Source organism: Zea mays, chromosome 2 (assembly GCF_902167145.1).
Source record: "Zea mays cultivar B73 chromosome 2, Zm-B73-REFERENCE-NAM-5.0, whole genome shotgun sequence".
Lineage (NCBI taxonomy): Eukaryota > Viridiplantae > Streptophyta > Magnoliopsida > Poales > Poaceae > Zea > Zea mays.
Window position 1 is genome coordinate 15,888,820 of NC_050097.1, and position 18,294 is coordinate 15,907,113.

Below are 18,294 nucleotides of genomic sequence, written 5' to 3' on the forward strand. Positions count from 1 at the left end.
GCCGGGAAATGGAGGCGCAGCACGTAGCGCAAGTGCTTTCCGAGGGGCGAGATGAAGAGCAGGCCCGCGCCGGCCCCCGTCTCCATCAGTGACCCGTCGAAAAACATGGTCCAGAGCTCCGGTTGGATCGGAGTCGTTGGCAGCTGGGTGTCGACCCATTCGGCCACGAAATCCGCCAACACCTGGGACTTGATGGCCTTCCGAGAGGCGAACGGGATCGTTTCGCCCATGATTTCCACCGCCCACTTTGCGATCCTGCCTGAGGCCTCTCGGCACTGGATGATCTCCCCCAGGGGGAAGGATGACACCACAGTTACCGGATGAGACTCGAAGTAGTGTCGCAGCTTCCGCCTTGTCAAGATCACAGCATACAGCAGCTTTTGAACTTGTGGGTAGCGGATCTTAGTCTCGGACAGCACTTCGCTGATGAAGTAGACCGGCCTCTGAACGGGCAATGCATGCCCTTCCTCTTGCCTTTCGACCACAATCGCGGCGCTAACCACCTGAGTGGTCGCGGCGACGTAGACCAAGAGGGCTTCTCCGTCCGCCGGGGGCACCAAGACAGGCGCCTTTGTAAGGAGCGCCTTCAGGTTGCCGAGGGCTTCCTCGGCCTCAGGGGTCCAAGCGAAACACTCGGCCTTCCTTAAGAGGCGGTACAGAGGCAGACCTCTTTCGCCGAGGCGTGAGATGAAGCGGCTCAGGGCCGCGAGGCATCCCATTACCCTCTGTACCCCTTTTAAGTCCTTGATGGGTCCCATGCTGGTGATGGCCGCGATCTTCTCCGGGTTGGCTTCGATGCCTCGCTCGGAGACGATGAACCCTAGGAGCATGCCTCGGGGCACCCCGAAGACACACTTCTCAGGATTAAGCTTGACTCCTTTCGCCTTGAGACACCGGAATGTCACTTCAAGGTCGGAGAGGAGGTCGGAAGCCTTCCTTGTCTTGACTACGATGTCATCGACGTAGGCCTCGACTGTGCGACCGATGTGTTCGCCGAACACATGGTTCATGCACCGCTGGTACGTCGCGCCCGCATTCCTCAAACCGAACGGCATGGTGACATAGCAGTACATGCCGAACGACATGATGAAAGAAGTCACGAGCTGGTCGGACTCTTTCATCCGGATCTGGTGATACCCGGAGTAGGCATCGAGGAAGGACAGGGTTTCACACCCAGCGGTGGAATCCACGATTTGGTCGATGCGAGGCAGAGGGTAGGGAACCTTCGGACATGCTTTGTTGAGACCAGTGTAGTCTACACACATCCGCCATTTCCCCCCTTTCTTCCTCACAAGCACAGGGTTGGCAAGCCATTCGGGATGGAATACCTCTTTGATGAACCCTGCTGCCATTAGCTTGTGGATCTCTTCGCCAATCACTCTGCGCTTCTCCTCGTCGAATCGGCGCAGAGGCTGCCTGACGGGTCGGGCTCCGGCCCGAATGTCCAGCGAGTGCTCGGCGACATCCCTCGGTATGCCGGGCATGTCCGAGGGACTCCACGCAAAGACGTCGGCGTTTGCGCGGAGAAAGTCGACGAGCACTGCTTCCTATTTGGGGTCGAGCCCGGAACCGATCCGGACCTGCTTGGTGGTGTCGCCACTGGGGTCGAGAGGGACGGCCTTGACCGTCTCCGCTGGCTCGAAGTTGCCGGCATGGCGCTTCACATCTGGCACCTCCTTGGAGAGGTTCTCCAGGTCGGCGATGAGGGCCTCGGACTCGGCGAGGGCCTCGGCGTACTCCACGCACTCCACGTCGCATTCGAACGCGTGTTTGTACGTGGGGCCGACGGTGATGACCCCGTTGGGGCCCGACATCTTGAGCTTCAGGTAGGTGTAGTTGGGGACGGCCATGAACTTCGCGTAGCATGGCCTCCCTAGCACGGCGTGGTAGGTTCCTCGGAACCCGACCACTTCGAACGTCAGGGTCTCCCTTCGGAAGTTGGAGGGTGTCCCGAAGCAGACGGGGAGGTCGAGTCGCCCGAGGGGCTGGACGCGCTTCCCAGGGATGATCCCGTGGAAGGGCGCAGCGCCTGCTCGGACGGAGGACAGATCGACGCGCAGGAGCTTGAGGGTCTCGGCGTAGATGATGTTGAGGCAGCTGCCCCCATCCATCAGGACCTTGGTGAGCCTGACATCGCCGACAACGGGGTCGACGACGAGCGGGTATTTCCCCGGGCTCGGCACATGGTCGGGGTGGTCGGCCTGGTCGAAAGTGATGGGCTTGTCGGACCAGTCTAGGTAGACTGGCGCCGCCACCTTCACCGAGCAGACCTCCCGGCGCTCTTGCTTGCGGTGCTGAGCCGAGGTATTCGCCGCATGCCCTCCATAGATCATGAAGCAGTCGCGGACCTCGGGGAACTCTCCTGCTAGGTGATCTTCGTTCTTGTCGTCGTCGCGGGCCCTGCCACCCTCGGCGGGTGGCCGGCCCTGTGGAAGTGACGCCGAAGCATAACGCACTCCTCGAGGGTGTGCTTGACGGGCCCCTGATGGTAGGGGCACGGCTCCTTGAGCATCTTGTCGAAGAGGTTTGCACCTCCGGGGGGCTTCCGAGGGTTCTTATACTCGGCGGCGGCGACAAGGTCCGCGTCAGCGGCGTCGCGTTTCGATTGCGACTTCTTCTTGCCTTTCTTCTTGGCGTCGCGCGGAGCAGACGCCTCGGGAGCTTCTTCCGATGGGCGGCCCTGGGGCTGCTTGTCCTTTCGGAAGATAGCCTCGACCGCCTCCTGGCCAGAGGCGAACTTGGTGGCGATGTCCATCAGCTCGCTCGCCCTGGTGGGGGTTTTGCGACCCAGCTTGCTCACCAGGTCGCGGCAAGTGGTGCCGGCGAGGAACGCGCCGATGACATCCGAGTCGGTGATGTTGGGAAGCTCGGTGCGCTGCTTCGAGAATCGCCGGATGTAGTCCCGGAGCGACTCCCCCGGCTGTTGCCGGCAGCTTCGAAGGTCCCAGGAATTCCCGGGGCGCACGTATGTGCCCTGGAAATTGCCAGCGAAGGCCTGGACCAAGTCGCCCCAGTTGGAGATCTGCCCCGGAGGCAGGTGCTCCAACCAGGCGCGAGCAGTGTCGGAGAGGAACAGGGGGAGGTTACGGATGATGAGGTTGTCATCGTCCGTTCCACCCAGTTGGCAGGCAAGGCGGTAGTCCGCGAGCCACAGTTCCGGTCTCGTTTCCCCCGAGTACTTCGTGATAGTAGTCGGGGGTCGGAACCGGGTCGGGAATGGCGCCCGTCGGATGGCCCGACTGAAGGCCTGCGGACCGGGTGGTTCGGGCGAGGGACTCCGATCCTCCCCGCTGTCGTAGCGCCCCCCACGCCTGGGGTGGTAGCCTCGGCGCACCCTTTCGTCGAGGTGAGCCCGACGGTCGCGTCGATGGTGCCCGTTGCCGAGGTGGCCCGGGGCCGCAGGCGCGGTGTTGCGCGTGCGCCCGGTGTAGACCAAGGCTTCCCGCATGAATCGGGAAGTCGCGGCATGAGGTTCCGAGGGATATCCTTGCCTTCGGGAGGCAGTGCTCTCGGCCCGCCGGGCCGCAGCGCCTTCCAGGAGATTCTTGAGTTCTCCCTGGATTCGCCGACCCTCGGTGGTTGACGGCTCCGGCATCGCGCGGATGAGCATTGCTGCGGTTGCCAGGTTCTGACCAACCCCGCTGGATGCGGGCGGCGGCCTGATCCTGACATCGTTGGCGACGCGGTGCGGGAGACCTTGGGGCAGGTGACGTATTTCTCCGGCCAGGGGTTGGCCCACCCATGCCTGTCCGACGTCCCGACGGATCGGCTCAAGCGCTCATGTTCCCTCGTTGAGCCTGGCCTGCGCCCCGCAGACTTGCTCGAGTTGTGGGTCGTAACCCCCCGCCGGAGCGGGGACCACAGCTAGCTCCCGTGGGATGTCGGCGCGAGGCACCGGCCTAGGGAGATCGCCGTCCTCCGGCATGCCAAGATGGTTGCCTTCGGAGGGATCCCCTAGCTCGATGTGGAAACATTCGCGGCTTGGGCCGCAGCTCTCGTCGCCAAGGCTGCGGTTTCCATCGGAACAGTCGGATAGGCAGTAGTCACATGCGGTCATGAAGTCCCGCACGGCACTGGGGTTGCCAAGTCCGGAGAAATCCCAACCGATGTTGGGATCGTCATCTTCCTCGGACCCAGAGGGCCCGTAGGTCGAGACGTCCGTCAGTCGGTCCCAAGGCGACCGCATACGGAACCTCAGTGGGGTTGCACTCGCCTCAATGAGAGCGCCCGCCAAAACGAGGTCGTTTGGCGGGTTGAGGCTGAGTCGAAATGACGCAAGATGGGAGTTAGTCGGTACCTTTTGGTCGACGAGGAGCGACGTAGTCACATCGGGGACTGGTTGCACCGTCATCTCTGGTTCGAGGGCGACGTCCTGCAGGCTTTCCGCGAGCGCGCCGGCGTCGTCTTCTTGCTCGGGGCCAGCGTGCCGCGGGGGGACGGCGCTTGCCTCCGTCTTGAACGCGAGGTCGACGTCCGGCGTGCCTTCCGTCGGGGCGTCGGGGGCGTCGATTCGCTCGACGGCCGACGAAGCGCGGCCTCCCACCTGGCCTTGACGGCCCCGCCTCCTCCTCCGTTGGTGGGGGAGAGAACGGAGCGAGCCCGAATGTTGCCCTTCCACCACGCGGGGAAGGCGTCGTCGATTCCGCCGCCGGCGGGCGGGTTGTCGGCCGCCATTGTCGTAGTCGCGCGGCGGTGGAAGAAGTATCATGTCGTAGCTGCCGTCGAAGGACATGAACTCAAGAGTCCCGAAACGAAGCACCGTCCCGGGCCGGAGAGGTTGCTGGAGACTGCCCATCTGGAGCTTGACGGGGAGCTGTTCGTCAGCACGCAGCGTGCCCCTACCTGGCGCGCCAACTGTCGGCGTTTCGAGACAGGGGGGTCCCTAAGCCGACGAGTGAGTGTGCTGCGTGCCCCAACCCAGATGGGTCGAGCGCGTGGGCGAGCGCGAAGGGGGGAGAGGCGAGGTGGCCGGAGTCGAGCGTGAGAGAGGTGGAAGTCCCGCGGCCTTCGTGTTCGTCCCGCGCCCAGGTCAGGTGCGCTTGCAGTAGGGGGGTTACAAGCGTCCACGCGGGTGAGGGAAGCGAGCGGCCCCAAGAGAGTGCCTGTCCCGTCCTCGGTCCCGCGCGGCCAACCTTCTCTAAGAAGGCCCTGGTCCTCCCTTTTATAGTCGTAAGGAGAGGATCCAGGTGTACAATGGGGGGTGTAGCAGAGTGCTACGTGTCTAGCGGAGGGAGAGCTAGCGCCCTAGGTACATGCCAATGTGGCAGCCGGAGAGATCTAGGCACCCTGCTGGCGTGATGTCGTGGCTGTCGGAGGTGCGGCGGAGCCTGGCGGAGGGACAACTGTTGGAGCGGTCGAGTCCCTGCTGACGTCGTCCTGCTTCCGTAAGAGAGCTGGGGGCCGCCGTCGTCATAGAGTTTGTGGAGCGCCATCATTGCCCCTCCGGCGGAGCTGGCCGGATGGGACGCCGGTCTTGTTCTCCGTGACCCGAGTCGATTCGGGGTAGGATGATGATGGCGCTTCCTGTTGACGTGGCGGTCTGTGCCCTAGGCAGGGCGACGTGGGGGTTCCTCCGAAGCCGAGGTTGAGTCTGTCTTCCGTTGCCGTGGCCGAGCCCGAGCCATGGGGTCGGGCGAGGTGGAAGTCGTTCGGCCGAGGCCAGGGCGGAGTCCGAGCCCTGGGGTCGGGCGAAGCAGAGTTTCGTCGTCTTCCGGGTGTTAGCCCGAGTCCGAGCCCTGGGGTCGGGCGGAGCGGAGTTCGCCGTCTTCCGGGTCTTAGCCCGAGTCCGAGCCCTGGGGTCGGGCGGAGCGGAGTTCGCCGTCTTCCGGGTCTTAGCCCGAGTCCGAGCCCTGGGGTCGGGCAGAGCGGAGTTCGCCGTCTTCCGGGTCTTAGCCCGAGTCCGAGCCCTGGGTCGGGCGGAGCGGAGTTCGCCGTCTTCCGGGTCTTAGCCCGAGTCCGAGCCCTGGGGTCGGGCGGAGCGGAGTTCGCCGTCTTCCGGGTCTTAGCCCGAGTCCGAGCCCTGGGGTCGGGCGGAGCGGAGTTCGCCGTGGCGCCTTTGGCAAGGCCTGACTGCCTGTCAGACTCACTCTGTCGAGTGGCACTGCAGTCGGAGTGGCGCAGGCGGCGCTGTCCTTCTGTCAGACTGGCCAGTGGAGCGGTGGAGTGACGACGGTCACTTCGGCTCTGCCGGGGGCGCGTGTCAGGATAAAGGTGTCAGGCCACCTTTGCGTTAAATGCCCCTGCAATTTGGTCAGTCGGTGTGGCGATTTAGTCAAGGTTGCTTCTGAGCGAAGCCAAGGCCTCGGGCGAGCCGGTGATGTGTCCGCCATAAAAAGGGGGCCTCGGGCGAGACGGAAGTCTCTCGAGGTCGGCTGCCCTTGGCCGAGGCTAGGCTCGGGTGAAGCGTGATCGAGTCACTCGTGTGGACTGATCCCTGACTTAATCGTACCCATCAGGCCTTTGCAGCTTTATGCTGATGGGGGTTACCAGCTGAGAATTAGGCGTCTTGAGGGTACCCCTAATTATGGTCCCCGACAGACACACATGTGCCCCCCTCTCTATGCCATGTTCCTTAGACGGTATGTGCGTCCTAAGCAGAACCAAACAAGGGTGTATCTAGCACTGAGCCAAGGTGGGCTCGAGGCCCTGCTACTGCTACCCGAATTGTGGTGGTCTAGTTTTTCATGCTATTTAGGGGGTGTTTGGTTGCTCCTGCTAAAGTTTAGCCGGGTCACATCAAGCGTTTGACTTTTAAATAGGAGTATGAAATATAGACCCAACCAACTGGACTAGATTCGTCTCGTCTTTTAATCTTCGGCTGACAAATTAGTTTTATAATCCGACTACATTTAATACCCGGAACGGAGGTTCAAACATTCGATGGGATATGGGCTAAATTTTAGCGGGGTGTAACCAAACACCCCCTTAGCATTCGAATCATTAACTTAGAGACTCATCGTAACGAATATGTATGTCGCTGCAAAGTAACTGAACCTTGAAAATGGGGATAAGAGCAATTCAAAGAGCTCCCTTTTATTAGCCCCAATATCTAAATTAGGGAGAAAAACGAAAAGAAACAAGATCTAACAATTCCCTTAAACACCCCGCAAATATTAAACATCCCCAATAGTTGCCTGGTCACCATGCATATTTCTGTCGTCCCTGTCTTTGCCCAATCGTGTTCTACATTGCTACGAGTTACGCCTTTTTCCTTGCTGGTGGAGGTGAACCTGGGCGTCTCTTGGACTGTTGTTTGCTTGACGAACCCTATACCTCGCTGTGGGAGGCCGGGTTCAAGAACACGTCATGCGTAAGGTCCTGTATTTCATGGAAATCGCTGTTGAGGCTGACGAGGTGAAGGTCAAGGAGGGGTATGATGTTATCCTTGTCGGGCCTATGATGCTTCAGATCAAGGACTCTCAACGACTGCTCCTTTGTCCTTCTATGTTATTTTATTTTTAGCCACTAGCCTCTACAATCTACTCTATTGTCCAACCATTACGATTTTTTAACTGCAAAATCAAAAGGTCATTGTTCCTTGTAGGGATTGAATGTCGTAGGAAAAAGTGCTAATGTGTCTAAAATTTGAAATATTGAGTAGTTAATTCTTAGGAATCTGTTGTGAGAAGTTAGTATTTTGGGGAAAGAATTTTTTAGTAGATCCTCCGATACATAGTTTTGGGAAAGAAGTTTCAGAGAGACTCTTGGAGTTGCTCAGTTTTGTGTCTATCACTTTCTCATTGGTTTGTGCACTACTCTTGCTTATTTATATTCATGTTAATAGTAATTGTAGTAGTATCTAGTGTTAGTTGCTTTCAGCCTATTTGCTTGGCTTTAATCCGTACTGCCTTCTACTGATTCTATAGTGTTTTGTCTCTATAAATTGCAGTTGTTACAATCCAAACAACTGACTTTAATTTGAAGTGAACAGCTGTTTAGTAGCTCTTGATACTAGTAGCTTGTTTGATGGTGTGTTTTAGACTAGAAACCAAGTTACTAAAATTGTGTGGGAGCTTTCATTGGATGAATTAAAGTTGCACAAAGTAGTTGTTAGTAGCAAAGAAAGGCTTGAGCTTGACAAAGAAAGAATTGCAATATAGAGGGAGAAGCTTATTAATGAAGCCAATGATACTTACTTAAAGAGAATTGCTGAAGAAGAGAGAATCATGAACATGGACGTCACTATTTTAAATGAGATACAACAACAATATTACGTGAACCTTCAGTCTGAAATTATTACCCGTCGCATGAATTAGATAGTGATCCACCCTTCTTTTAAGAATACTTGTAGGATTTAGTTTCAATTTCTTATTACTGTTGGATTGTCTTGTGACATTTCATTTTCATATCAATGGACGTAGTATTGTGTGGTTGCCAAATAAATATATTCTATTTCTAGTTGAATATGAATGTAGGTTGTGCTGTCTGATTCAATGGAGTCTGGCTATGAACTATTCGCCCTTCACGGTTGATAGCAGCAATAGCGACTCATTGTTGATGCAGTAAATACTTAGACTCATTGTTTGCAAATCATAATTGTTGGACTACTAAATTCAGGAAATAGAAACAACTATAACAAATGAACTTAAGAATATAAATTCGAGTGGTATTGCCACAAGTGCTCAAATAGATATTCTCTAAGTTGATAATGTGTATCCAGACGACGGTAGTGCGTAGAACTCTTCTGCTGGCGTGACTCCCCATCGTCTTTGGTCCAGCCCTGCTGGCGGCGCATGCAAAAACTGGTCCACCAAATATTCAAAACGGTTATAGCTTCCTATATTTCGACAACCGTTGAAGACCAACACGACTTTTACTTGTAAAGCTAATTTAGTAGCTTACTAAACGTCCATTTAAGGAGCTATTATTTAGGCTACTACTAGAGTTGCTGTAAGCGGCAAAGTAGGTTCAAACATTCATCTATTATAGAGCATGACATATTATAATATACGTGAAATTATAATAGTTTATTTTAAAGTAGGGTAATAGTAATGATCTTTAAAAATTAGAATAACATCAATAGAAACATATTCTCTTCTTTCCGAAATATAATTAATTTTAGATTAAACATATATTCATTAATTAATTTATAAATATAGTTTATATGTATCATGTATGTCTATATTTGTTATATTTATAACAATGTGAAAAAAAAGATAGTTAGAAACAAGTCTATTTTAGAACGGAGAGTATAATAAATCTCTACAAATATTAAGAGCCATGTGTAGACTGCCCCCGCTCACCTTGCCTCCCGCGAATCCTGCGCGCGCACGGCTAACTGCCCCGCCGAGGTTCCAGCCTCCTCGCGCACGTCACGCCCGTCGGCCTCCCGGCAAACAACCACCGCCGCGGATCCCTATCGCTACCTCCCGCGGACCGCGCGCGCACGCCCACCCCCACCCAGCCGCGATTCCCCGCCCACCTCCCGCGGGTCGCGCACGTTGCGCACGTCGCGCTCGCCCGGCCTCCCGCCGCTATTGCCGCTCCCTACGCGCGCGGTTGCCGCTCGCACAACCCACTGTCATGCCGCTCCTTGCGCGCGCACGGCTAACTACCCCCGCCAAAGGACTCTTGCGGTCCTGCCCCTTTCGTCTCTTCGCCTCCGCCCCCGTGCGGCGGGTGAATGACGATGGTTGCGGCCTCGCCAGAGAAGCTCCACTGCGGCGCGGCGGGGTCAAGTGACAAAGAAAAGGAGGTGGCGGGGAGGGATGATGCCGAGGTTATGTTGCCGCAGCTCTCGGATGAGCCGCTGCGGGAGAAGGCGCAGCGCATCCAGGTCATGCTCACCGGAGGCATGTCCGAACGCCTCCCTGACCGCGGCAAGAAGCTGCTCGCCACACTCGATGCCATCCACCGGGAGCAAGACCGCCGCCAGGCCCAAGGCGACGGGGCACGAGCGCCGGTAAGTCGCTATTATTCTTTCCTGTTTCTTTGTCTTCGTTGGCGGAGGTATTATGACTGGAGTTTCTATTCTCTGGGTGCTCCATGCTGGTGTAAATAACTTTGTGCGGGGTGAATTGGGGGAGGAGGTGGAGAGTCGTGAAAACTTCAAGCTCCTATTCAATGAAATAATGCAGAAGTGACGCAAAGATGCTATGCAATCTTGGATGTGCACAAAGAATCCGAAATAAAAAATTAGAGCTTTCTAGAGTATACGATCAATTTGTCGTACTGTCTGGTAATGCCTAGCATATGTAGCTGAAATTGTGCCCAGCAGAGCAAAGTAATTAGCAAACATGATGGTTTCTGCAATATAATGATGTGGAATTATGGCAGCTGGGATCTCTGACCAGTGGAAACTGGAATGCTGTAATTGTACAATATAGTGACGGCTTGGTAAGTGGATTTGCGTGCCTGATAAGCCTTGTTCTGAAATGGTTTCTTGCAGGGTAATGAAGCATGTGAAAGATAGTCCGATCAAGGTGTATTGAATCATCTGGTACGTTACTGATGTAATATCATTTTAGCAACTTTCTAGACTTGGGAGTTTGGAAACACCAACTTGTAGAGATTTATTGTTCAAAACATGATTACATTCTCAAATAATAAAATGCAAGGTTATACGCTTTCATGTTTGCATTTATGAATATTCAGTGCTTTATATCTCTACTACTATGAAGAATGTAAGGGGTAGGCTGCCACCCCGTTCTGCCCTCCCCCGTCCGTTATTTGTCCGTCCGCAGCAAAAAAAAATTGCAACCAGGCTCAGGGATCGAACCCTGGATGACTTGAGCAGAATGCCTAGGCTGCCACCCACTAGCCAACTTGACTCATGTTGGTTTCCATTCAACCTCAACTACGATATCTAGGTGATGAGATAATTCATGCTTAGTTTTTCATTTGGTGACCCTGGTATGTATAAATTTTTTACCCACTCTGGTATTTTTAACAACAACTTACACACTTACATGTGATAGACTATTGCATAAATTTAATAAAATCTCAAGATCATCTAAAGTGCCGATCTGGAGGTCGTGTCCACATAGAAAATGATTTTTAGTTCAACTTTCTAAAGCGAGACGGTGATGTTGAAACTAAAATAGATGAGCTATATCCAATTAAAGACATGTCACAAATATGTAGTGCTGAATGAAGGGTTTTACTTAACCTAGACCATGACACGATAAATATGAGTTTGAAATTTACACGGTTATTGTTTGCATGTATTTTATTTTTTATGCAATATTTATAATTGTTTTGTAGGTGTATCCAATTAAAGACATGTCACAAATATGTAGTGCCTCCTTGTCTCCCTCTCCTCCTGCGGTGATAGCTTCCTCGAGGAGATGAGCGTGTCGCCCCCACGATCGGCCTACCTCCGCTGGCCCCGCGTGCACCACCACCATCGTGTGGGAGAGGCAGTAACAACTCGCCTGAGGCCAACCCCCGGGGGGAACAGTTATGACTCGCCCGAGGCAAAGCCAAAACAGGACAGGCAGTCACGACTCTTCCTAGGCCACTCTCGGGCCAGAGACACAATCATGACTCGTCCGAGGCCAAGCCCGGGCAGGAGACGTAGTCATGACTCGTCCGAGGCCACCTTTGGGCGTGAGGCGCAGTCATGACTCGCTAAAGGCCATGCCCAGATGGGACAGGCAGTCACGAGTCACCCGAGGCCAAGCCCAGGCGAGAGGCGCAATCACGACTTGCCCGAGGCCACTCTCTGGTGGGAGAGGCAGTGATGACTCGCTTGAGGCCAAGCCTACACGGGACAAACAGTCACGACATGTCCTAGGACACTCTTGGGCAGGAGACATAGGCACGAGTCACCCGAGACCATGCCCAGGTGGGACAAGCAGCCACGACTCTCCCGTGGCCACCCTCGGGCGGGACAAGCAGACACGACTTGCCCGAGGACAACCCCGGGCGGTACTGGCAGTAACGACTCGCCCGAGGCAACCCTAGGCGGGAAAGGCAGTAATGATTCGCTCGAGGGCAACCCTGGGTGGGAGAGGCAGTCACGATTCACTCGAGGCCATCCTCGGAGGGAGAGGCAGTCACGACTCGCCTAAGGCCATCCTCGGGTGGGAGAGGCAGTCACGACTCGCCCGAGGCCACCCTCAGGCGGGTGACACAATCACGACTCGTCCGAACCCAAGCCTGAGCGGGACAGGCAGCCACGACTCGCTTGAGGCCATTCTCGGGCGAGACAGGCAGTCACGACTCGCCCGAGGCCAACCCTCAGCGGGAGACGCAGTCACGACTCAACCGAGGCCAAGCCCTGGCTGGACAGTCAGTCACGACTCGCCTGAGGCCACCCTCGGGTGGGACAGACAGTCATGACTCGCCCAAGGGCAACCCCGAGCGGGAGACGTAGTCACGACTCGTCTGTGGCCATCCTCAGGTGGGACAGATAGTCACAACTTGCCTGAGGCCATCCACGGGCGGGACAAGCAGTAATGACTCGCCCGAGGCCATCCGCGAGTGGGATAGACAGTCACGACTGGCCCAAGGCCAACCTCCGGCAAGACAGGTAGTCACAACTCGCCCGAGGCCATCCTCCGGTGGGATACATAGTCATGACTCGCTCGAGACCACTCTCGGGCGGGAGAGGCTGTCAAGAATCACCCAAGGCCAAGCCCGCGCGGGAGACGCAGTCACGACTCGCCTGAGGCCACCCTCGAGCGGGAGACATAATCATGACTCGTCTAAGGCCAAGCCCGGGCAGCAGACGCAATCATGACTCATTCGAGGCCAATCCCGGGTAGCAGACGCAGTCACGACTCGTCTAAGGCCACTTTGGCAGAACTGTCCGCACCCGACCTCCTCCACCTCTTCCTGCTTCTCGCTCTAACCGCGCCACGTTCCACATGTCGCGGCCTCCATCCACCTAACGCCCTCCAATCTGCCTCCTGATGCAATTCACGGTCCCACACACCCGACGTCCCGCCCTCCGAGCCCACCTCCCAATGTCACCTCCCTCGCATGTCGACCCGACGCGTGAAGTTTGGTTGATAACACCACTAAACAATGATCTATACATACACAAGTGTCACCCTGCCAGTTGATTACCTTATTAAATAATGACCTATGCCTGCATAAGTATTACCCGTTGCAACGCACGGTCATATGCCTAATAAAAGGCATAAACCTGGCCTCACCCCACCGCGAGCCGAACCGGAGCGTCAAGCAAACATCCGTCGATCCCGATTCCGACCACTGCGCTCGCGCCATCGCGCCATCCACCCGGCATTGTGCGCCCGAGCCGGGCTCGTTGGATGGCGTCCGGAGGCGCCGCCCGCGGTCGCCTTGCTGAGGAGCGCAAGGCGTGGCGCAAGAGCCATCCCCTCGTGGGCACCGTCATCCTATCCGCGTCTTCTTTACTTCTAGTATAGCAGATCCATGCTCCGTTGCTGTTTTAAGATTCGGGCATTGATGCGATGCTTGCTTGCTTTCTTCTTTTTACAGGGCTTTGTGGCCAAGCCGGCGATGCTGCCGGATGGTTCTGTCAATCTCATGCTCTGGAACTGCGTCGTCCCCGGCAAGGAAGGCGTAAGCCCACATCTCACTGTGTAGTCCTCCCCCCATCTTTTCTTCAGTTCTGTGATTCTGTCGAATGTGTCTGGCTTTTGTTCCACCTGAAAAACATAAAGTGGTGAGTCTAAAAAAGGGTAACTGGAGAAGAATATATCCAAACTTTTGGTTTTGTCGTGCTGAGAAGAATATATCCAAACTTTTGGTTTTGTCGTGCTGAGATGTTAGAGCATCTCCAACAGCGTGACCTGTGATAGTGTCCTATAATTTTAAAATGAGTATATTTTATAGGATTTAGAGCACCAACAAAATATTCTGTCCCAACAGGAAAGCCTCAAATCTAGATTATAGTACAGACCACTACGGTGTACTTAAGAGAGTGCCCTATAATTTTTTGACCAAATTTTATAAAATGAGACATTGTTGAAGTAGTTTTTTTCTACGTAGAGCTCTATCTTTTAATTTGAGGCATCACTTTGAGATGCTCTTAGATTGATCATCGTTGTGGAAGCTTAAAGGCCAAATAGGGGGATTAGGCTGTGACACTAGTTGCTAGGGGTCTGCAGTTCTTGATCCTGAGCACTTGCTTCTGGACTTCGAAAACCCTTGCAACGATGCTTCTTCATCTGGTACTTTTTGTACTACTAAAGGTTGGCAAATGAATGCATTGAGCTTATTCTTTCTAGTGTACCTATATTTGGGTTTACAGTGTTTGTTCTGTTGTTCATGAAGGGTCCAGCAAAATTTGCAGGCGTGTTGCTTTGTTTGGAAACCAAATGCCTTTTCAATTGGTTGCCAGTGGCGCGTTATTCTGATGACATGTTAAATATTCAAACGACTTAGTAATCATTCACACTTAACTTCCTAACTGGTTTTTTTATTATTGGTAGAAAAAGAACAATTTTAGTCTGTTGTCCCAAAACAGAAACAAGCAGAGCATTATAAGATTTTCAGAATTCATGAGTGGGATTCTAAGCAGTGTCCAGCAGCTTGCGAATCAGCTCGCGGATGCACATTTTGCGCGACCGCATCCCACTATTCACACTTCCAGCAGATCGCAAATGCCCCAAAATGTGCAGTCGGCCATGCGGTTGCGCGTTCTCTCTTTTCTGTGGGAGAGGATGCACATTCGCATCCGCGAGCCGCTGGACACGGGCGCTTTTTCCGTTGCGCAAACGAGGGCCGCGACGCGGGAGATGCGCTTCCGCATCCGTCCGCCGTTGGACACAGTGTGTCTTTTGCATCTCCTTTTTTACTCCTTTCTAGTAACATAACATGGTAAAACTCTTAACATCTTTCCGAGTTCTTTTTTCAGAATTCAAGTTTCAAAAATTACTAGCCTTTCAGCTTAAGCAGCGTAGAACCTTAATGGTTTCCCAGTATTGTCGCCAAGCCAACGATACTGGGTGGATGTGTCGAACAATCTGATGCTCTGGCAAGTAAGCTGTAAGGAATAAAAAACACCAGAGCTTATCAAATGTTTCATGTATGCTGGTACTGTGGTTGACACTTAATAAGTGTGGGGTTCTTGTTCAAATTTGTTGTGTGCACATGTTTTTCGATCCTGTCCCACATGGAAATAGCATATATTATGTCTAAAAGGTAAAGATTGAAAAGAACTCATGTATCTACTCTTGCATGGAAGAGCTGTTCCACTAGAAGAAATCAGGATTTTCCGTTTGCATAGAAAAATCAGTCCCATTCTACTATAACATATTCAGGGTATTCCTCTTTGAATAGAAGAGTTTATGCTGCTATTCTACTATAACAAATATTTTGTGTTCCCTTTGGTGTACAAGAGATTATACTTGTAATTTTGGCTGCATGTTTTTTTTTTCAAATTGGTCGGTGCAATTATTTTATGATATTATAGGTTAAACTTTGTAAAATGCTACAACTTTCTAGGGTATCTAAGATACTGTTTGATATATGTTGTCAGAACACAACTATACTTCTGAACCTTTTGCTTGAAACAAAAACAAGGGACATGTTATATTATGGTAAGAGTTTTAAGACTCCCTACATTCTGAATTTAACTTAAACCTCACCAGTCTTTAGCTTTAAACCGACAAAAGACTTAGGTATTTTTATTATAGTTATTCTTTTTCTGAAATGGTAGTTACTCTTTCTTTTCTCAAAAAAATGATCGACACTTAGGATAAATCTGACCAGTTTGTTATAACTCCGAGAGTAGTAATTTTACCAGTTTATAATTAGTCAAAAAAATCAGTGTTGTCCTTGGTAAATCTAGGAAGCAATTGAACTATGGCTACTAAAAGAACATAATTTTGTAGGTCATGCTGTCAGGCAAGCAGCACCTGGTTGCAGATGTACCAGGACAGTAGTTAATCCCTGTGCTATAGCTAGTAGTATTTTATTGAACCTTACTTGTGGCCAGATGTAACATTTGAAACGAGCTGATCGATTTGTAACTAAATGAATCAGAAGCATGATTGAATCAACTGAAAATCTGAAAGACTGTTGCTGCGGAGCAGGACGAGCCATTATTAAAGACTGGTTAGAAAAGTTTTCTTAGTATTCTTAAGAATTTGTACTTTTTTATAAAAACTCTGATGGATGTACCTGTTAGGTAATCATACAATTAAGTTGTTCTGCTTTCTTGCGCTGGCCGCAAAGCGCGGGCTGGTGGGTTCCTCCCCTGGTCTGATTAAGTTGTTCTGCTTTATTTGTAAATATTCTCCATTTTTACTGGTTCTCAGTTCATTATTTTTTGTCAACCATACCACTTTTTCTATTGGTGGATAGTCTTCATCGCACTGTGTTACAAAAAAATTGTGGCTCTACTCATTCTCCTCATCCCAAACTGCCTTGTCATATAACCAAAACCGTGTGATTGATTCATCTTTATGCAGACTGATTGGGAAGGTGGATATTTCCCGGTCACTCTCCATTTCACTGAAAATTACCCAAGTAACCCCCCAACCTGCAAGTTCCCACGAAGGTTTTTCCATGTCAATGTCTATGATTCTGGGGATGTATGCCTGTCAATACTTGGTGATGTAAGCTTCAAATGAGCGGACACTTTCTTCTTTTTCAGTATCACTACGATTCTATATCATGCAAGTAACATCACTTTGCCTTGATGACTAATTTCTTAGGCATGGGCGCCTTCTATCACAGTGCGGCAAATTCTAATAGGCATCCAGGAGCTGCTGGAGAACCCAAACCCAGCCTCTCCCGCACAGGATTTTGCTTACGATGTTTTTGCAGAGGTCTTAAAATAACTTATCCTGAAAATCCTCTATTTTTTATATTATTATGTGCTTATCGCTGTGCTCTTATATGCCATTTACTGTCATTCGCAGAATATGCCAGAATACAAGAGACGCGTCCGTGAGCAAGCCAAGAGGTATCCGTCGCTCGTGTAGCCGTGGACCTCTGCAACACAATTGCTGCTAACCAAGTAGTCACTCACTTTGGTGTAGTGGAACTTGTTCATGACGTGCTTAACTATGGTGTCTAGTTAGCCGTACGCTTGTTGGAACTGCTAAAGTGCAGCTTATTGGAACTGCTAAAATGCCCTTGACTACGTCTTATTATTATGGTTTATCAGTATAGTGTTGTCAACATCCAAAATTTGTTTTGGCCCTGTAGAATACTCAAATTGGTAACCCCTAACGCCGAGTGTCACAAAGTAGTTAGGTCGACACCTAAAAATAGCTTTAGAAGTATATGAGTCTTTGTAAGTTTTTTTTACCTAGGGTGGTGTTTGGTTTCTAGGGACTAATGTTTAGTCCCTAGATTTTATTCCATTTTAGTTCCAAAATTGCCAAATATAGAAACTAAAACTTTATTTTAGTTTCTATATTTAGCAATTTATACACTAAAAATGAATAAAATGAAGGGACTAAACATTAGTCCCTAGAAACCAAACACCCCCTAACTAGAATAGGAGTTGAGTAATCTGACCTAATCACCTAAATGAGGAAACAGACGTGTACACGATGAACGCATATGGAGTGTTTGGTTTGAGGAATGATATAGTCCATCATCTTCTCACTCCTCACTTTTTTGTTTGGTTTGTGGAATGGAGTGAGTTAATCCATCACCACCTCATTCCTCATAGTTAGTTGTTTAGTACTAATATGTGGAATAGAGTCATCCCACCAAATTTGAGGAATGGACCCATGATGCACCACTTCATTTTGGATAGAGTGATTCATCAAACCAAACACCTCAATAGTGAGTCTAGCTCAGTCACCGTCCAAAATATCAAGTAAACAAAGTCGAAACATAAGAGAAACCAGGCATCGAGTACCAATTTTCTTACGTTAGGGAAAAAAAAGTAAAACTGAAATTCCCAACAACGAGGATAGAGGACTATTTGTTTGAGAATTTTACGTTCACATCCTAGTGGTAGCGAATTTCTATCGACATCTCTATTGGTAGTAGTGTGCAAGGTTAGGTCCTATCTCGGAGTTTAAGAATATGGATAAAAAAAATATCTCAGAAGCCTAGTCTCATTTAAATGGACATACCGACTTAGATTCGGGGAGAGTTCACTACTTCAGAGTGGTATTGTTATGTCGCCATTCGGTTTGAATAAATTCAGTTTTGAACGATTTTGTATGAGTCTGTAAAGTTTAGGACCCGTTTTCATTTTCTTGGTTTTCTGAGTTGATACCCAAATGACACAACTTGCCAAGATCTAGAACCTCTAATGCATTTTACTCTAGATTTTAATACACAGACACCAAATCTTATTAAACATATCATATTTTTTATCCATATTATTAAAATTCCGGTGGGACCAAATGAGACCTTAGGGTCTATTTGGTTTAGTTGTAGATTCCTGATTGT

At 51.2% G+C, this 18,294-nt stretch overlaps 1 protein-coding gene across 2 annotated transcripts; it reads left to right on the forward strand.

Annotated features, from left to right (window-relative positions):
- Positions 1-13,066: 13,066 nt before the first annotated feature.
- On the forward strand, positions 13,067-17,070 carry LOC100304088 (ubiquitin-conjugating enzyme E2 I). Of its 2 annotated transcripts, NM_001165584.2 has the most exons (5): positions 13,067-13,289; positions 13,408-13,491; positions 16,347-16,493; positions 16,593-16,706; positions 16,800-17,070. In NM_001165584.2, exons 1-5 carry the CDS (start codon positions 13,218-13,220, stop codon positions 16,860-16,862), a joined length of 480 nt encoding a protein of 159 aa, NP_001159056.1. In that variant the 5' UTR covers positions 13,067-13,217; the 3' UTR covers positions 16,863-17,070. The 2 variants fall into 2 exon arrangements, with proteins under 2 accessions (NP_001159056.1, XP_008668197.1); XM_008669975.3 differs by lacking the exons at positions 13,067-13,289; positions 13,408-13,491 and adding an exon at positions 15,997-16,119 and having other exon boundaries at positions 16,800-17,063.
- The last annotated feature ends 1,224 nt before the right edge of the window (positions 17,071-18,294 follow it).